The 20883-nt window shown below is 41.8% G+C and overlaps 2 protein-coding genes across 2 annotated transcripts; one reads left to right on the forward strand and one right to left on the reverse strand.

Annotated features, from left to right (window-relative positions):
- Positions 1–14527: 14527 nt before the first annotated feature.
- Positions 14528–16456, forward strand: LOC107188275 (probable serine/threonine-protein kinase yakA). Its single transcript, XM_015576543.1, has 2 exons — positions 14528–15743; positions 16293–16456. Exons 1-2 carry the CDS (start codon positions 14528–14530, stop codon positions 16454–16456), a joined length of 1380 nt encoding a protein of 459 aa, XP_015432029.1.
- A 2453-nt stretch (positions 16457–18909) lies between these two features.
- LOC107188223 lies at positions 18910–20031 on the reverse strand. The gene is made up of 2 exons (XM_015576480.1): positions 19822–20031; positions 18910–19191 (listed from the first exon to the last, which is right to left on the reverse strand). The coding sequence occupies exons 1-2, from the start codon at positions 20029–20031 to the stop codon at positions 18967–18969; spliced, it is 435 nt and encodes a 144-aa protein (XP_015431966.1). The 3' UTR covers positions 18910–18966.
- Positions 20032–20883: the final 852 nt, after the last annotated feature.

The raw sequence follows: 20883 nt of genomic DNA on the forward strand, positions 1-20883 counted from the left end.
ATCCAGCGCCTCTTCGAATTCTCTCTCGCCATCGCCCAGAGGAGAGAAGAACACTGGCCCCCGGGTGTCGTGGAAGCGACGATTTAAATTTCGGGTACTTGGCCGCGGGGCGAAGCACCCTTACGGACCCCACTCTGGGGAGGGGTGGCCTTCACCTCTTCTTCGGTTCTCGAGATCATCGATTTTTTTAGTTTGCTTTTTTTTTTTGTTTTTCAAATAGTCACATGCCTCGGTTCTCCCTCCACCTCGAGGATCTCATTCGATTTGGGCTGTTGTCGAGCGTATCACGACGAACAGGGGATTTGGGGCGCGTCCCGTTCGATTAAACATTACCGTAGTGGGTAACGACTACGATGTTTAGGGGCGGTTTATCTTGAGTTATGTACGCACCTCTGGATCCCCCGGTTGATCGTCTTCGGTTATTTCGATTGTAATGGTTTGTTTTTTCGTTTTTGCCTGGTTTCGAGGATATTTTGTGACTTTTGGTGTACGTATTGTAGTGTGAAACGTGGAGGGGAAAGTGGGTAACTGTAATGAAATTACTCTTTCAGAAAATAAACGTGAGAAATTCCTGATTCATTATAAAGAAAAATGATAGAACACATTTCTTAAATAATTTTGGAACAAAATCTGTAAACTGTAGCCTGTGTTTTTACGTAATCAAAAAATAGTATGTAGTCAGATATGACAATAGTGAAATCACTTAGGATCTATTCTATATTCATGATAAATTTTGTACTCGCATTGATGTTCCAAATATTCTGTTAAACTTTTCACACTTTTCCCACTACATCCCCTATAATATCGACAGTTCATGCATTTCAAATTACATATAAAGTAGCATTTAAAACAGAAGCTTTCTTTACCTTATACTTCATTCAATCCATCACACACAGATTTCTTTTCTTTCAGGTAACTACTTCCCCTTATTCTTCCCCAATAACAAATTTATACAGCGATTGAAAATATAATTTTTCTATTCCAAATGGACACGAAAGCAAGTATTCGAGCGTTGTTGAGAAATATTTTCTACGAATGACTCGAAACGAGGGCGATACGCGGAAAGAAAAAAAAGGGGTCCGTTGGTACGACGTCGAGGTAAAGGGTTTAAGTGCACCGTTTGTCTGTGAGATAAAACGCTTTTCCCGCGGCCCATCGAGGGACCGTCGCCTTTCGGGAATCCTGAGCATCTATTTAGAATCGTTATACCTTGACCCAACCTATTGTGTGGCTCCGGGAGTCCATGTGGGCTGACCTTATTCCGCGTCGATCGCGTGGAGTGCGCTTGTTATCCGCAGAACGAAAGCATTTTTTTTATAATTCCATACCCTTGTGCGCGTCAGACACTCCTTTATGCCTCTGATAATATAAAAAAAAAAAGAAAAATACAAAAGTACCATCTAACATTAATACGAAAAAACTGAGAATAAAATGAGTCTTTTTTTTAGTGGCGAAAAGCCTTCGAACACTTGCCGAGGATTTACTGTAGATTGAGTTCTTATCTACTGTGCTATTTTACGCGTGTACGACGGTATCTGAGGACATTTTGACCCAGGTTTTCATGGAGTTCACTCAACTTTTCAAGTTCATTTGTCAAAATAATTAACACCACACAAAATTAATATTTACAATTCATTTAAAATATATCGACAAAGTATTCTAGTACAACAATCTGAAAAAAAATTCAAAAAGCGGAGTTCATCACTTAAAGTTTATTGTATCAAGATCATTGGTTGAAGTTGTAAAATACTAAATTTTTTTTCTCCCATATCGGTTCACGAAGAGTGGAGAAATTTCAGTGATTAATGCCCGCGTACAGCGACGAATGGTGAATTGTAAAAATAATGGATGGAATTAAGTGAACTTAATCCTCCTTTCTGGGTACATTGAGGCTGCAACCGGAAGCAAGTCTGGCTTAGGAGTGAGAGGGAGGTGGAGAGTGTGCGAGGAGCGCTACGAGTGCTTTCGCACATTACCCCTCGCAACGGGCCAATTAGCACCGTTTCGCCGTGTTACGTGAACGGTCATCCTAACGTCTACATGTAGCGAGGGACCTGTTACCACGGATAATCCGTGCACCGCTCGGGGAGTCTTCCTGAATTATAAACGTTCGCAGTTTGTCACGTGTGCAATCAAGTCGCTCGAGATGATTCTTTCACGCCTTCTACGGCAAAATTGTTCTTTATCCCTTCAAGGAATCATTGATCGAGTCCGTAAACTAAAATCTCTATTACATAATACTTAATAAGAAGTGTATATTTATTTATAAATTCGATAAATAATTAAGTTAGAAATATGTGTAATTAAAACACATTACATTAACCCGTTTACTGCATCTTTTTAGTATCTTGTATAAAAACTTTTTTCCATAAAATCAAAAACAATAATTACTTTAAGTGTTTAAAACTATTTAAAAATGTTTACAAATACTTTAATGTTTATAAATAACGAACAGTAGTAGTCACAGCAACACTTATCCCTTTGGGTACCGATGTGTTTAAAAAAATGTTGCCTACAGAACAGATGTAATTTTTTGGTACCTGCCAATATTTACTACCAAAGAATTTCTTCAAATACCAAAAGATGCATTCTACTTTCATGCAATTGCCAACGAAGAAAAATCCGTGAAATTTTTTTCCCTTCAACTTTCGCGGGAGATTCAAGTCGACGCACACGCACGTTCCCCTCGGATCGATTTGTTGAATTTTGTTCGATACGGCGGCAGAACGGATCGGATCGGGGCTGACGGGAAAATTAAGCACGCGTAGTGCGTATCTATGCGGGCGGTGCTCGGATCCCTCGGCCATTGAGAGCCACATCGTTCACCGTATGTCCCCGTTAGCGGCTTAACAAAACGCGCTCGTTGCGCTCGAGGCAGCGAGGGATCCCACTACCCTCCCTTTCCAGCTCGAAATCCTTTAAATTCTGAATCGAACTCATCGCACCGGAGCCCATCGCCATTTATCAGCCCGCGGAATTCGGCTTGTCGAAGGAAATTCGTTCGACGCTGTTGTTCGCCGTATACTCGGCTCGAAACCGATCGTGGTTGTAACGATCGGTTAATTAAAGATCAGCTCGCTTTCGTCTTTGAGCAAAATTTACGATATAAGCGAAAGGTAAACGCATCAATGAACGATCACTTAAGAGACTTCGTAACTATTCATGTCGTAATTTATATGACAACAGTAATAAATATTTGGCACATGAATTTTTGTAACGTATAGATTTCAGTCTGAAAAATTGGAAGAATGTAATTAATTGAATTAAACAGATAAAACATAGATTTCACCAGAGATGGAATGATATTAAGTATATGAAGATTTCTAAGCTATGATGCGACAATTATTTGAATAGGAAGCAAGGAATTGAAAAAAATCAATATTTACCCATTTGCTTATTTTAGTAACTTAATTTACTTGTTATTATATGTAATGTTCGTTCACTGGCACGTGTCCAACTACAGCTGCATCCACCCTATCGTAAGTTTCACTTTATTGATGATTTCATTGGAGAAGAAGTGGAAAGAAAGTGGTACACAACTGATCGTAGAAGAAATTTAAATTAAATTTTGCAATTAAGGTAAGTTGATAAAAGTTCGAAAGTTGTGTAATATGAATGAACGATGTGGTATTCAATTGATCGACTAGCTGTCCCTAGTTAGTTTCGTGCATTTCGTGTCACTTTGAATCTGTCATTTTTCGATGAAAGTTTAAGAATGTGTATGAAGGAATTGAAATAAATCATTGTTTTAAAGTGACGTCAATTTACATTCAGATCATTTTCTATTTCAATGTAGAGTCAAGGAATAAAGAATTGTTAAAGTTAAATGTATAGTACAATCCGAAAGATATAATTCAAGGTAGAAAGAGAAATCAGGACTGTGTCTGTCTATTGAAGACTACTTCTACTTCTGATTCTCTACTGATCTTAATCAGTTTATATCAAGCTGTTACAAAAAATAACTATTACTATCAGACTGTGGATTTTATATACTTGTAACGAGAGTCAGTATACTATAAGGTGTATACCAAAGATTAATGAGGTTTTTCATTTACTTGAAACCTTACGGAACTTTTAACACAGTGTCGACGGGAGACGTGACTCGTCGTTTTTCATTTGCCAAACATTGGAACCTGGAACTTTTTCAATGCTTAATGAATTATTTCTTTTTGTCTAAGGTTTTGTTTCCATTCACCCCGTTTTACAGTACCCTACAAAAGCTCATTCTGAATCTCCAATATACTATGAATATTTACTACGAACATTTGTAATAATACTACGAACATTTATAATTAGACTGCAGATGTTTATGCATATACAGATTTATTTACAGGAACAGGGGTCAATCCAAGATCTGTTTACTTTATTCACTATTCTACCAGGTTCCAAAGGAGATAAAACCTTCATAAAAATTTATCAAGCTTTTAAACATACTGAATTCTAGAGAATCGTCTGTGTCATAAATTCATAAAATTCGCAGTCTAGTTACAATACTACGAACATGTCAAATCTACAACAACTATTTACTACGAACATTTACTATAAACACTTACTACGAACATTTCAAATCTACTACAACTATTTACTACAAACATATCCAATTTACCACGAATCATTTCGATGGCACGATCGCCCAGAACCCCACACGCGACGTTTCACCTCGAGACCACCTCCCTAGATTCCGTCAAAGCGCACCGACAAACCCGTTACCTAAGATAACCCGACAAAGGCATGCACGTCTCTCAATCCCGACGTGCATTAAAAATCGATATTCCAGCCGTGAACGGGAGCAGATTCCTCGTCCCTCCCGACCCCCGTTCCGTCGACAGTGTAAACATATCCTCGATACGTCTGTACACCGAAGAGACACGAAGACAGCCACGTTGGCCGATGTAGGGTTGGTGGTTACGCGGGCTGAAGCGTACACAGCAAGAGAAAGATTCTCTCTTTACGCCTATATCTGTTTTCCACTCTTTTTTTTTCCCTCATCCTGCTCGTGTGGCAGGGGTACCCAGTTGTACTTCTCTCTCTCTTCTGTCTCCATTTCTCTCTCTCTCTCTCTCTCTCTCTCTCTCTCTCTTTCTATCCCCCTTTTTTTAGTGCCACCCCCTTCCTCTCTCCTTCTCCTTTTTCCTAGTACCATCCAGACCCGATCTTTTTCTACCCTCCTCCAGCATCCTCCCTGTCCCATCGAGCATCCCCCTGTTCCCTGAAAATGTGGCATTCAACAGGGGCTTCCACGGTGCTTGCGGTGGCGCGGATTCCGCGCCGGTTTGCCGCGGCGCGCGGGTGTGCATCGGGGAAATGATGCGCAGATTGGCCGGATCATCTCAAAAACCACCACCCTCCCGCCTCCAGATCTCCTCCCACCCCTCTTCCCCCGCCCCCACCCCCACAGACCGACGAAAGCCTCGCTCTCCCTCTGCCCCTCTCTCAGTCACGCAACCCGTCTCTCGGTCGGTCGTACCACGCTCGCGGGTTCTCCCGTCGTCAACGGTCGCCAGGGGATGTGGAATACAACCCCCACTCTATCCTTGCAACGAATAACCACCCTTGCCCCGCCGCCCCCACGGCGACGGGTCGCCCCTGCCCCCGCCGGTGTGCGCCCGACGGACGAGTGACTGAGTCCTCCTCCGATTATTATCTCATTTGCTGGCGCGAGCAGCCACGCGACGCCCGGTACGTGCGACCACAGCGGATCACCCGACATCGAACCACCCCGTAGTAGATCGCCGTTGACTCTAGATCGGACGTCGAGGAGGAGGAGGTACCAGGTGGCCATCGACGACTACCTGTCGACCGCGTGCACAGGTGAGTGTATTTCGTGGTTTCGCAACGATTATTTTATTTTCTTTTTTTTTTTTTTTCTTCGAATTTGTTGACAGAAGTGTGATCCGTGGAGTAGGAGTTCGATACTTTTTCTTTGGTCGTTGGTAATTTAGTTTTTTTGAGTTGGAGGTTTGAGGTTCCGAGGGACGTGTTTTGACGAAGATTGAGATTGTTTCTGGTGGTTTTGAGCGGGTATGCATTTGGTTATTGGTGGATGGGAATGACGGTGGTGGTTGAAGGTGTTCGAGGTGATTTGTCGAGGTTTTGTTTAGTTTGAGAAGACTCTGCGTATACAGTGTACACGTGGATTCGTTCGTAGCTTTCGCGGGGGTTGTTACGAGGGGACGAGGAAACCGGAGAGTGCTGGTGTTACTGCGATTATTTGGTGGAAGTTATTGGAATTTTTTAAAGTTTGGTGTACGGTTCACGGGTCGATTTGGACCCGAGTGTTTAAAAATAGTATCTAAATTATCGATTTGTAAATATAATTTAGCCTAGGAATTGTTTATATTTAGTCGTATGAAATGAAGCAGGTGTTTTTTAATGATCGAAGTTCGAAAGTATATTCAGAAGAAGGAAGTAATAGGATTTCAAACGGACTCAGACATCATAACTCTCTTAAGTTTGTTAAACGTTCTGTTACACTGACTTTTAGACCATCGTGTGTATCTTATACTGTCATTTATTGGAGATTTACTAGCACATTCAGCATTTTGGCGCAATATTAAATTAAATACGGTTGATCGTTAACCGACATTCCAAGGCGAGTGTAAATGCATAAAATCCACAGTCTACCAATCAAATATCGTAACACAACGACCAAACGAACGAAATATATGCAAAAGTAAGATCCTAAACGTGATCAAAACGTAACAGAAGATACTTAAGACAAGTCGAAACGAAGCTCGATATAGAATATTGCATAAATAAATATTCCCAAAGTTAAAACCACAAATATACAACGAATGTTCACTGAACGAATATTAATTTTTTTTCACTGGTTATTCGACGGAATAACAATTCCACTTAACGGATTGTTAAACACCGAAACCCGTGGAAATTTTCGACGAATGATATTAATTTAATATCGTCGTTCCGCGGTACGTTTTGCATACGAAAACACGCAAACGAACGAACTGATCCCGAGCTTGTTAGTAATTACGGGAGTAACATCAAAGTTCACCGACAAAGTAAATAGAAAGAATGGGGAGGGGACTGGTACAGAGAGGGCTGATCGAAAATTAGCGGGGAAACGCGAGTATACGCGGCGAGTATCGCGTGTCCGGTAATAATTCATCATGCAATCCTAGATTGGTCCTGCACACCGTCGTCCTTTGTGCCCGCGTGTTTTCGCCACGCGACAATACTGATTACTGGGTCGTTTCGGTTACACCGGGAGTACGATGGAACACTGGACTCGATGGTGACGAACATTGAAAATTTACACTCGAACGTATATACAGTGGGTGACAAAAATATTCGTACACCCTTTAAAATGGGACAATTTTTTCAAAATTGGTCCAAGTGAGTTGAATTCTTTCGTGAAGTTAGGAACATTAGTTTACTAAATGATAGGTAAACAAAAATTTGAGAAAGTTGCAATTGGTCGGAATCGCGAAGGAAATAGTAAAGGTTGCTTTTTACAACTTTCTAATCTGAGGCTGTAAGGAAGGTTTAATAAATACATACCGAAGATTTATGTTAGTCATGTAAAACTCAAGTTTGAATATTAATAAAACCGTGGTTAATGGGATGAGAAATGGCTTGAATATAGAAAACATTACAATATTTAGAAATCCGAATCTCGATACACGATGGTAACTACATTATATAATTTCTTTCGCGCTCAATTATTAATAAAGTAGTTAACGAAAACTACTGGCAATTAGTAAAATAATCTCTTAACACATTGTGTCATATATTATGCACATGAATACCATGTTAAAAAATTTTTCAATTAATTTTACGAACACTACATTTTACATCAACAAAAGAGTGTCAACCTCTTCTTGCTATCGTTACCATTATTATATTTAAGCTTGGATCCATCTAAAAGTGTCATTGATAACCAAGTCTTAAATTTTAAAAACAAAGTTCAGGAACAGAGTCACAGATCTATACAAGAAAATTAACCTTCTAACACCACCAACAGTTTAAAATCTTCATTCGTGCTAATATTTTTAAAAAAAATCATAAAAGTAGATTCTAGTATAATGTTTTCAAAAGATGGGCTCTTATCCTCGTTCGAATAACCCACTGTTATCTACAAAGTGTCAAACGAAACCGTGAACGATTAAAAAAAGAAATGAACATTCCCAATATTGCGGTCGTGAGTTCTTCCATCGAGCGTTCCTAGCCGCCACCGGAAGCGTTGCAATTTCTGCGTTGCACGGAGGCATTAAAATCACTCGCACTCTACTTACTCCCCCAAACTTATCGCGTAATTTCACCACACGTCCCACCCCTCTAAAAACACCAACGGAAAACCGCGATCTCGTTGTTTCGTCGTTCACGTCAATCCCTTTCGAATCACCGGTGTTTTTTCGTTCGCTGCGCGGTCTTTTACGGCCGCGGAAGAGGACCGTTCGAATTACGCGCGAAGAGTTCAACCGTAAAAAAAACCAGAGTTCTGCTGCGACTGACATTCCGTTCTTTTTTTTCTTCTTCTTCTTCTTTCTGTCTATGCAAAGAGGGATCGTTTCGCGTCGGGCGGAGGTCCTACCGCGCGCAATAAAAATGTTTATGCGGACAGTAAAGGGATCGCCCGTTGCTCGAAGGGAAAATGAGGACGTATGCCGCGCGTAAAGACGAACCGACTGAATATACACACCACCGGATCGTGAATTAATTCGCCTCCCGTTTCTCCTATTGACAGTTTATTCGTTCTGCTGTTGCGTCGTTCAATATCGAAGAGATCTTTTATTATTATCGACTGGATTGAGCTGGTTTGCTTTCGTTTGCGGAATTTTCATTCTACAGTGGACGATCAAATTATTATGAACAGACGGAGAAATATTTTATATTTGCATTGTTAGTATGACCTTAAGTATAGCCTTTCTTTTTTCTCTTAAAAGACTTGTTACTGCCGATTTATGTGTTTGTTTTCGTTGATTGTTATTTATTCTAACACTATTAAATTATACTGTGTCTAAACAAAATTGGCATACATATATGTATATATACTTTGAAAAATTACAAAAACCGTAAAATTGTTGCCGTATGTTACTAAAACCATATTTTTTAATAAAAAAGGTATCACTGTGAGTGTATTTTCAATACCATTCTTGATAAAAATTCAAATGAGTGGCAATTTCGATGTGTCCATAATAATTTGATCACTCACTGTTGCCTAACATCACAGAGATAATTATACGCTAGAAACGCTACGCGTTATTTCTACACTGACCTTCAATTCCACACTATTGTATACAAAACTAATGTACACTGAAGAACGTTCTTTTTCACTCCACATTCGTTTCCATACTGAATCCTCAACCACACGCGTTCTTCCCTACTCATATCCCCGTTTTCCCTTCATACCCTTCAAACTAACAGTAATCTTATATACCTGAAACTAAACGAATCAGGCGGTCACCTTCCACACGACACCGATAATAGCCTGCGAACCATCGCGACTAAACAACCCATAGTGACGATGACCGTACCAAAATACGCACTCCTACGTATACAGGGTGTAATAAAAGTCCTTGAAATGGGTCACTCGTGAAGTGATTTGGAACAAGCTTTTTATTACTGTATACAGTAAATCCTCGATGAGTATTCGAAGGCTCCTCGACACTAAACATTAAATATTTCATAAACTAATGGCCATATGCGGGTGAAAAAAATATTACTAGCTTCAGAATTCTAAGATATATTACTGAACTAAACTTCATTAAAAAGTCAGCGTTACACAAGTGACCTCTCCTCGAGAGTCTCTAGAAGCCTTCGAACACTCATCGAGTCTTTACTGTAGCTAAAATAAAAATGAAAATTTTAAACGTAAGAACGAAAGCGTCTGACGTTTACAAAAAATCCCAGCTTTGTGAATCGAACAAGACGAAACCGTCGCTCGACGATTTCTCCTCTGATTCCTCGTCTTCATCGCGCACGAGACGCAGTTTCGGTTTCACGGAGGTACGATGAGGACTGGGGGTGAGGAAGGCCGGTTTACGATTCATAAGACAACTCGGTGGATTGAATTAAGCGAGCGGGTGGCTGCGGCAGCTGCCAGTCCGTTCCTGGTCCGTTCGCGCGCACCCACCGCGAATCTGCATAATCCCGTTCACGTCGACGATTCTAATTGGCGGATTGTTTCAATCTCTGTCGCCGCGAATATTTGCATTGCTGCCTCCTCCCTTCCCGTCCGTTTTCCGCCGGTTCGTCCTACTCTTCCTATTTCATTCCATCAACCACCCCGGCTTCCGCCCCAACCCCTTGATTTTTTTTTCCAGAAAGAGACTTTACCCCTTCCTCCGTGGGATCTTTGCTTATCCTCATCGTCTGTTGGCAGTCTTCCTCGCGAAACTTGGAATTTTTGTTTCTTCCCTCGTGGGAATGGGAGGATCGTGCAACCCCTTCCTCGGGCTTGACGTCACTTCGATGGCTTACTTTTGCCCCTAGGATCGTTTCACGAGAGATCAAACCTCGTATATCGGGTTGACTGGATTGTTTCGACGATTTTTTGATGTTGGATATTTTTTTTTACGCTCTATCTAGAGTACTGGAGACAAAATATAATATGAAGTTAACACTCGACGAATAAATCTGTACCGTATCGCAGAAGGCTGAGTATCTAGTAAAACCAATAGGTCCAAAAATGAAATGTAAGGAAAATACCATATGTACATATCAATTTCACATTTCTGCAATTGGTTCAACCTTAAACATATTACCTGGTTATCATATTATACATAATTATCGATAAATTCTATCAATTCATTAATTCACCGCGTTTAAACCGTTCACGATGGTAATTACACGTAATAACCAGTAATAGTGCCATAATTTCCACTTAACTGCATTTCTGTACACTCGTTAATAGAGATATTCTTTATCTTCTTCTAACACAATTAGCACTACGACGATCCTTTTTCAATTACACGATAATATTCCTTGTATTTTTCTTACGGTTACTGTGTAACTTAAGATAAGGAAAACCATCTTACGTTGACCGATTGGCCCACTAGTATTGTTCCCTACACTAAAAAGTACAAAATATACAATTTTTTTAAAAAAAATATAGACTGGCTTCGAAATGTGCTAAAAAATAGGAATATTTTTTTATGCTTAAATATTGTTAAACCACCCTGGCGTAGCCTAACTACACACAACAACACAGATTCGTTCCTTTTAATATACTTACCATCACAAGCGTCCAGTGGAACTATGACACAGCACTTGCACATTTATCCAAACACCTTTTTCTTATTTTCTGGATTTCGAACCACTACATTAAAACAAAACGACACTTCGAAGTAACACACAGTAAAATTCACTGCCACGATCGTACCATCATTAAAGGAAAGGAATAACTGACGGTTCTCCGGAGGGGGTTGAAACCCGACCATAAATGCGGCGTAGGGAGTTGGTGGTGGGGAGGAGCCGAAAGTGTTTACTACAATTTTAAAAAGGACACTTAAATGGAATATTACAGGGGCAGGGAGGTTCTGGTGAAAATATGTGTTACCGTTGACTTTCAGAAGGGATGGCCCCGCACGCCACTAAAAATAAATTGTTTCGTTCGCGGTGAATCCGAAAGTAAATGCTCGCGGAACGGGACATTTCGTTTTTCTTTTTTTTTTTTTCACCGCGAAGCTTCCTTATCGTTCCTCCTCGGTAATAGAATAAAGGAACACGACGCGATGGAAATTCCGCCCGGTTTTTGCATAATTGACGTATTCTCTCGGCCGTTCGCCGACGCGGAATTATTTTACGCGGGGATAATGCGATTCGAATACGGACGAGGAAGTGTAGACGACGCTGTGTAACGTTTCCGCGGGAGATGTAAATTCGAAGCAGTTCCTTCGGTCACGGTTTCTTATCGTAAATTGTCGGGGAAGATTGTCAGGAAAAAAAGAAACGCGAGAATAGATAAACGGGAACGTCGACGACACGGGGATGGAGGATCGCGATCTTGATTTTCTTGGAAACTCAAGATCCTTCCTCCAGGGGTGGTTTTGGTAACTCGAGAACAGTCAAAGCAACGGCGATCACGGTGAATTTTATGAAGCCTTTCAAATGTCCTGTTTGGAAAGGAGAGTCCACAGTGGTAAGCAATGGAAACGCGTCGTCTATTGTCTTGTCGCGGATCCGTTGCTTGGGGAGAGAGAAGAACAAAAATCGTTCCTCGTCCCCCAACCCGAGGGAGTCTTCCAGAAAGAGGCCTGTGCATCCGGTGGCTTTCTGCCCTTTCATGTTATACCCTTTCTCGTTACGACCAACGATTAAAAAGTCCCGTCGAGCGTACGGCGCGTCTGAAATATTCGAGTCGATGGTGTGGATCCACACGATTATTCGGAGATATTACCAGAGATGATTTTTTTTCCATAGATCGACTTGCAATTGATGTCCTGGCGCGAGTAACTGAACAAAATGAGGAATTTCATGAATTATAATCGATGTTTGATATATGTAGAATATCAACTGAAGGTAACCTCGAATTAGTTAAATTAAATCAGAAAAATAGTACCTTTTTTGTCCGCTACATGGAATACTGTAAATTAATCTGGAAAGTCTCAAAGATAAATCTGGAATATTCGAACGCGTTAACCAACGTAACGGCCGCCATATTGGATTCACATTCACTGTAAAGTAACGTAAAAAGCGCGAACAGTTAACCTAAACGAATTTCATTTCGATTATTCCAAATAATACGATCATTCGTCTCCGATTTCTAGCCATGTCGGGTATTGTAATCTAATCGCGTCATTTAAAATAAATAAGGGAAACTTACATTGTACTTACCTGTAAATCGAACGAAGTGAATCGCGTGTGATCGACCACGAAAGAAACGAGAGGATTTTCATCGGTTCGATGATGACGTCGCGACAGAAACGGCCAGAATTATGGGCAGGACGTGGCTCGAGAGCACGGGCGACGAGCTCGTATTTATCACGAAGAGTAAAACTGACAGCAGTCCATTTCCTGTTCGTCCTGCCTGTCTGGCTGAACATAATATCTCCTGACGAAACAACGTGGACGCCGTTTGTTTGGGAAACAATGGACCGAAACAATGCCCAATCCCTCCTCGGTCTGCGGACACGGATACGGACCGCCATTCTGATTTCCACGCCCTGTTACTCTCTTCAGTCTTTCTATCGCGAGGAAATCTTTCCAAGACTCCAGGGGGAGCTTTGGTTTCGACGGAAAAACTTTCTTCGTCCAGACGTTCCGTTGCGCGTAGATATTAAATACATCTTCCTGTATATCCGAACACCTGTGACGTTCCGAGGGATATTTCCTTTTTTACTCTTCTTTACAGGCAATATATTTCTGTCACAATGATGGAAACATAAGAATCCTGGAGGCTGTATACGTATATCTTTCTTTGTTGAAGAAATTATCTAGAAATTATATAAATTTCGCATATAGCCGATGGTTCGGCGATAGGAAATTTTCACTTGTTTGCTCGCGAGACTGTGGAATCCAAGACGATTCGAAGATATTATAACTACATTAATCACTGCGGGGTCTGTCGGATCTCGGGGACATTCCCTCTAATTACTATTTGTCCCCGCCGCGATTGTTCATACAACCGCGGCGCGAAGTTTAATTGAAATACCTACGAGCGTGGATTCTCATTAACGATTTCACGGGGATTCCTCCCGAGGATTCCGCGCCAAGACATCCGGGCGAAACCGAACGTGCACTTGACAGAAATTAGTAATCCTTAATGGATGATGCGACGCGAGGCTGGTTTCATCGTCGTCCCATTCCCGTCGTAGGCGGGCGCCCGGTTTCCTTCGTCTTAGACTCAACAACGGCGGATATTCAATTAATTTCGAGAGACAATAGTAGCTCGCTTCCGCTCCGCTGATTTGTACATACCCAGCTCCGTGTTTTGCGCGACCGATTATTGGGGAGAGCCAACCGGGTGCTGACTGTGCCGTCAAATGAGGCTAAAACTGCTGTTCAAACGTGTGCTTCACGATTTTTCGGAGTTGTATTATTGTCAATGATTTTTCTATAAAAGAAAGGGAATCGTAAGTTATCGTTGTTGTAGACATTACTGCGGGGAGCTGGAGAAGTTGGCACGCAGGAGGTTATCCCACTGCATTACAGCCAATTAGAGACGACTACCATCTCCTCAGCTTCCAACTTCAGACTTACTCCGACGATTAAATTTTAACAGCAGCGAGATAATAATATTCTCCCTGTAAAGTCACTCCGATTGGTTACCAAAAAAGATATCTTACACAACAGTTGACACGATTTTGCGATCAGTTCGATTATCCGATTAGCTTGCTTCTGATTGGCCTTCCTGCTACAGGCTATCGCCACGGGATAATAGGGATCAGATCACGGTGGCAAAACATAACGTTACATTTGAACACTGTATTCCCCTTTGGATCGACTGAAATCCTAAAAAAAATTGCTTCATTATCTTCAACCAAAGAATCACAAGCACTTTCCACTTGGTCCTTAATATTCCAAAATGCTTTCGAATTTGTTCAGCTAGCATCGAGGACCGTCCATCATGACGACAACCACAGGTGAACCGTCGACTCTGAAGACGCCAGCCTCCCTGTCCGGCGGCGATCTAGTCTCCCGTCTGTTGGCAGCGACGCCTCCTTACCTGTACAACGTGCCGTTGACACCTCACAGCTTCTTCTTCAGCGAGATGCTGCGTTCGTTCGTCCAAGCGAAAGCGGAAGCTTCGTCGGTGGGCACGACGAGTAGCAGCGCGCCTAGGCGTCGGAAGAGATCCTGGCGGGATGCCCGTGATCGTCCGTTGGAATTAACCACCAAAGAGAGGCAACTCCATCACCATCATCATCATCACCAGCAGCAGCAACAACAGCAACAACAACAGGAGAAGTATTTTCACGCGCAACAATCACAACAGACGGAGACACGTTTAGAGAACAGGAGCAAACCAACCGACGCGTACGATCCCGAGAGCAAAATGGCGGCGTTCGAGCAAAAACCGACGTTCGCCGGTGACATATTGAAATCAACGGACGACACAAAGTCGGATTTCAGTAAACACACCAAGAATTACTTCGACGAACGGCCCCGTCACTTCGAGCCGTCTCAGCCTCCAGAAAACATGTTCGCAACCGAGCTGCAAAAGGTTAAGCCGGAAGAGACGCACTCTGTCGATCGTAAGACTTGTAGTTACACCGACAGAGGGCCGTACGACGAGCGCACGAAGAACTCGATCGGTAATCAAGAGCTGCCGATGTTACCCGATCAGAAGAAGCTCGATTTCTCGAGAAACTTCCTACCCGGCCTACCCGCGAGAGGCTGCGACATGCTGCAAGGCGTCAAAGGTTTCGGTCTGCCTGGAAATGTGTCGAATCCGGAATTCTTGCCGAATCCCCTTTGGTACCCGCCTTATCCGATGCCGCAGTCCTATCCTGGTATAGATCCACTACATTTCTTCATCGATCTCCGTGTCTCTGGACATATCTGGGATCGGAAGCTCAGCGAGAGACAATTACCGTTCAAGGGAAAGCACTGCTCGGCGTTCAGCGTGCCCCAGTCGAAGGAGTACAGCAGTAACAGGCCGTTGAATCTGACCAGGGACGAGGCGGGCACGTCGAGGAGCAACGAGGAGAATTCACATGGCACCAATTATATACTGAGACACCTGACCAGGACGTACAGGAACATCAATCAGACGCAGAAAGTGTCGAGGAGCGGAACGTCGACGGAGGAGACCGAGGAGAGCTCGAAGGAAGTTGATAACAGTGAGTGTCTGAATTCGTGGGTTTTTTTAAGTGAACGTCCCCTAATAACCAGTTATGTACATGTTCCGAGAAAGTTGCCAGCAATAAAGTACAAATGTTGTCTAAGAAACCATAGCCATCTATTTCCGCATTTGACTACGGTTTTGTAGGCAACGTTAGATATCAAAATAGTATAGCAAATTGGAAGAAAGTCTTGCTACAAGATCTATGTCGAGTTGAGGGCGAAACAAGGTGGCGAATCTTGCATCAAACTTGTAGCCGTAACTTTATAACAGGCATTGAACAAAATTTGGTTTGGCAAGTTTGGCTGACTGGGTCGATACGAATGGATTCGAATTGTTCTATGCATGTCTTCGCGCGTCGATGTCGTTTGGATTCGTGTGAAGTATCCAGTATGATGTACAAAAGGTCGTTAAAATTATTGTGTATTCCAATGTGCACTGGGTCTGAGGAGGTTAACAGTCGACCTTGATTGTCTCGTCTAAAATCTCTTAAAACTGTATTAGCTCGTGAAAAAGGAGGTTTATTAATCAATTTGAAATTCATCAGCCGATAGATTCCCGAAACCGGAAACGCCTGGCGCCACGTCTTCGAGCCAAGAGGAAGGAAGGAAGGATCTACGAGCTCTGATCGGCCTCGAACTAGTCGTCGACTACGTGAAAGAGCCGAAGGGGGATCCGTCGAACGAGCAGACATCGCAAGTAACCGAATAACTCGTGAAAATTCGAACGACTCACTTCCGTTCTCGCCTGTATAAATAGACGTAGCTCCGATTTTTCGCACGGCCGTTGTCGTTCACGGTAATAAATAGGAAGTTTCGGGAATTTTATCGTACCGTCGTCGAAACGATCGAATCGACCGTTCTGTTTTATAATATACAATACAACCATTGACGGTTATAGTGGTGATAAAGAAACCTCTGCTCTATTCGAAAGAAAATCTTCTTTTCTTCATTTCGTTCGGTACACCGTTAGATCGGAACTTTCAGTCGATGCTTTCCGGTTTTAATACGGATTCTCTCTGATCAGGGTTACATTGAAATTCGATTTTCCCGAATCTAACAAAATCGAGCATTCGAGTAACAATTTCATAGCACGATTCTCGCGACTTTTTGATATCACCGTTCGAGTATCGCTGCACCGAGGTACCCGATACGTTTGGTTCCACTTTAACTTGCTCTCAATCTTTACAAAGACTTCTCCCTGTCGTTGCATTCGGGACACGAAACCGAAGAGTCACCCTTCTAGCGAGGAGACGTAGGATCTTGAAGGATCCTTTGGGGAGCAGAGAACTTTCCGCTCCCGAATTCGGCTATATGTGATATACTCTGTATATATAGTAGCGTTCTATTGTATCTATATGCACTAATAGAAAGTATTCGACGTGTATATTAAACGTAATAAAATTAATGCGACTCGAACAAGTGAACGAATTCTATGCTCCTTCCACGATCAGTAGAAATTATAAGCAACCTATTCTAAAAAGAAAAGAACAGCGAAAAACAGCCCAGAAGAAATTATTTCTACGTGTAAAAACAAAGATGAGATGGTTTTCTTTTCTCAACAAAAAACTCCGTTCAGTTGTATATAAATCGCCACTGTCACTCACACTCAAACTCCCAGAGTAAGAAAGCCTTTCTCAGCATCGAATCACCGTTACAAAATGACAAAATTCTGGCATTCAACAAAACCAAAAATTATATTCGGATTAGTAAGCTATAATACCATCATCCGCACACTGTTACAAAATAACATGTCCACAGAATCTAACAGATTCTCAACGAACACAATTCCAAACAATGCACACGAAACCATTTTCATAAAATTCTAACGCAAGAGAGCTATAAAATCACATTTAGCCATTTAATCCTCGTAAATCTACCACAACCGAACCACATCTTCGATTCATTCGTATCCTCCTTAAACCAAAAAGGTGAAATGTTAAAAGCAACGTTAATTCCTCGAGAAGCATGCCCCCTCCCCAACGAGCTAGTTGAACGACAAATATTTTCCTTCTGCCCCCGTGCACGGCCTCGAAATCTGCATTCGCGGGGGGCGTAGAGAGCGAAGGGCGCACTCGAACTCTCGAGAGGGTGAAAAAGCAGAAGACAGAAGGGGATGGCCCCTTCCCTCCATCCGTTCACCTTTTCTGAATACGTCAGGCTCGTTATAATCGAGACCGCCCTCGAAGGAACGCACACGCGAAAGGAGCTGTCGCATTCATCGTTCCCCCTCCCCCTTTCTAGATCACGGTCATGCGTCTCTTTTTCTCTGTGACGTTATTTGGCATTAATAAATAGACTGCAGATTATATGGACTTATAATCAGAAACAAAGAATTTTCTATTTTATTATTCTTCAGCCAATAAGATACTTAAGAGAAGAAAGAAATTCCTACATTTGCTCGTGTCTTTATAAATTACTTTGTAAAATGTAATTTTGCAGAAAAATCTGCAGTCTATTAATAAATTTCCGTGACGGTTCGGGATAACGTTACGCGGCCTAGGTCCCGCTTTGACGAGCGCATCAGGAGACGTACAATTAGGGGAAGTCCACGGATATACGACGCAGCACGCGGTTGTCACAAGAGATACGTGGCTTGTAGGGGGTGACGCTAAATCTGACGATGGGGGACGGGATATCGATCTCGTCTGTGGACTGTGAATCGAGAAGTTCCTGTTCGATCGACGATACGAGTCCATCCGATAGACAAGGAATTCGTTTGAGAATTATTATTATTATGTTGGAGAGGAAATTAAAGGTGCGAGAACTTTGTAACTTTGGCACCGTTCGGTAAGAATTCAACGAGAAAGAATCGCTATGTTCGAATTGTATTGAATGGACTTAAGATAAGTGTCGATATGTAGAAATGGTGAACATTGCATTAAATTTTGAGATACTCGATGATTAATTGGCAGAATTGAATCAGAAATAAATTTCGAGATGTTCGATGGTCGATTGGCAGAATTGAATCAGAAATAAATTTCGAGATGTTCGATGGTCGATTGGCCGAATGGAATCGGAAATTACTGAAATTTATGCCAAATTAACATTCGATTTAAAATTTATTTCAGTACTGGAAATAAATTTACCAAGTGGTAGGAGGCCATTCTCCTACGTTATTTTTTTAATTTATTAAATGAACATTCAGTAACATTTGCCCGAAAGAATAAGGTTATACGCACGAAAATACCATCGGTATTAGCATCGTTTCGTAGGATTTTTTTAAGTACTGTCGTGATTAGCGATCACACGAAGCTCCAGGATCACTTCTCCCTTGTTATTCCCGTCGATTTTCACCGTTTTCCGGCTCTGTTCCGGTAGAACAATCACGTCGTCCGAACCAGCCAGTCTCTTAACAGGTGCCTCGACCAATCGGTAACGGGCGATCGGCGCCTCATCCCTGTTCACCTCAGCGAACGGCTTTTCCAGGTTGGCCAGCGTGTACACCTAATTTGGACATTAACAACCGGGGAATTCATGGTGAGCAATGTACCTCGCTGCGAGGTATCCGGCTAATATTTATTCGGCGAACGTTTCGCCGTTAATCGCATTAACGGCAACGATGGCTCGTCGTGCCCGTTTAATTAAACGGCGATCATCGTGATCACGAGAAATTCCGTTGATTTATCATCCGAAGAAACTAAATCCGATGATACGAGAGAATATTTATCCGAATGAATTTATACACGTGTTGGAGCGTTTTCGTGTGTATTAAACACGATTCACGAGGAAATTTTTCGATTGACAAAACAGAATGTTGAAAGTGAAACGGAAAATGTTTGTATCCGTTATACAATGGGTACATTTGAATACGGTGTTTTAATCAGTTATTAGAGCGGTAATTTCAGAGTCGGACAGTACATAAATTAAATCTTTAATTCATTAAAGTTTCTTATTGGGGAATTCAAATCGAAAAGGGGAAATAGAAATTGTTATTTAGAAATGTAGCTTTAAGTGCCTATTCGTTAGTTATTATTCTCTATTTGTCGATCGTTAAACGAAAATTCTGTAAAAAACGTATCACGATAGAAAAAAAAAGTTTATAAAAAGCGGTGATACTAATTGTAATAAACGAACCTTTTTAACCGGGCGTATCGTGTCGTCGATTTCGTTCGCGTCACCGGCGGAGAAGCTGAGATCTAGATCACGGGAAGATTGTTCGTTCGGAACGGGGTAAGTCAGGACGCCGTATCGATTCCCGTCCGTATTCTGCGTGTAGTAAACCCGTCCATTGACGGTGGCCACGATGATCGCGACGATCGTCACAACTCCATGGTTTCCCGTCATTGTTGCGAAAGCTGGGTGTCTATCGAATGCTGAACCGTGCTCAACTGAGCGTGACGACCGACCAACGTACGAAATTAATTAAGTAAGGCCGTTCCAGCTGCTGTCGGACACCGTTTATCCGTGGTAAGGCGATTACAGAACGTTCCACGGACTGATTAACAACTATAATTATACAGGTTGAACCGTGATGGTTCTAAGGCGTCTTTAACTCTTTGAGGCACAGTGGTATGAAAAATGTCCCATCTTTTTTTTATACAAATCGTGAAATTACTAAAAATAAAACATAATTCAAGTAGAATAATATTTCATACAAAAAGATGTATGTACAACTAGGTATTTCTTTTGTTGTAAAATCCTGTGGTACAAAGAGTTAAGCCGTTTTCAAGGCATCATGTGCTATCTAAAATTCAACCTAGAAAACAACAAATATTCTTTTAAGTCCTAACTCCGAAACTATTTTTCTCTTAACAATTCAAAATTTATGTTCATAATAAAATAAAATTATGTTAAATATTGTAATAAATAGCCATTCAGTATTAAACTTCGTAAATTTAAACTCAGTTTGCTCAGTTTAGAAACTAAGGGGGATAGAACGATGGAGAACTAGAGCGACGAAATATTAAAATACCAATAAGCCAAGGTAAAATAATTCGATACGCTAAAAACCGGACCAAAATCTTCATTTATCGATTCAAGATATCCAAAGAATACGAACCTACGGTACATTGGAAGAATTTCTTCTAACTTATGACTCAGAGGACCTGGTGTCTTCCAGTCGTAGACACCAATAGCACACCGATCCTATTGTTTCACGGTCCTAGCGGCCGTTTCCGCGTCGAGAACATCGAAACA

Source organism: Dufourea novaeangliae, unplaced genomic scaffold, assembly GCF_001272555.1.
Source record: "Dufourea novaeangliae isolate 0120121106 unplaced genomic scaffold, ASM127255v1 scaffold118, whole genome shotgun sequence".
NCBI classification, from domain to species: Eukaryota; Metazoa; Arthropoda; class Insecta; order Hymenoptera; family Halictidae; genus Dufourea; species Dufourea novaeangliae.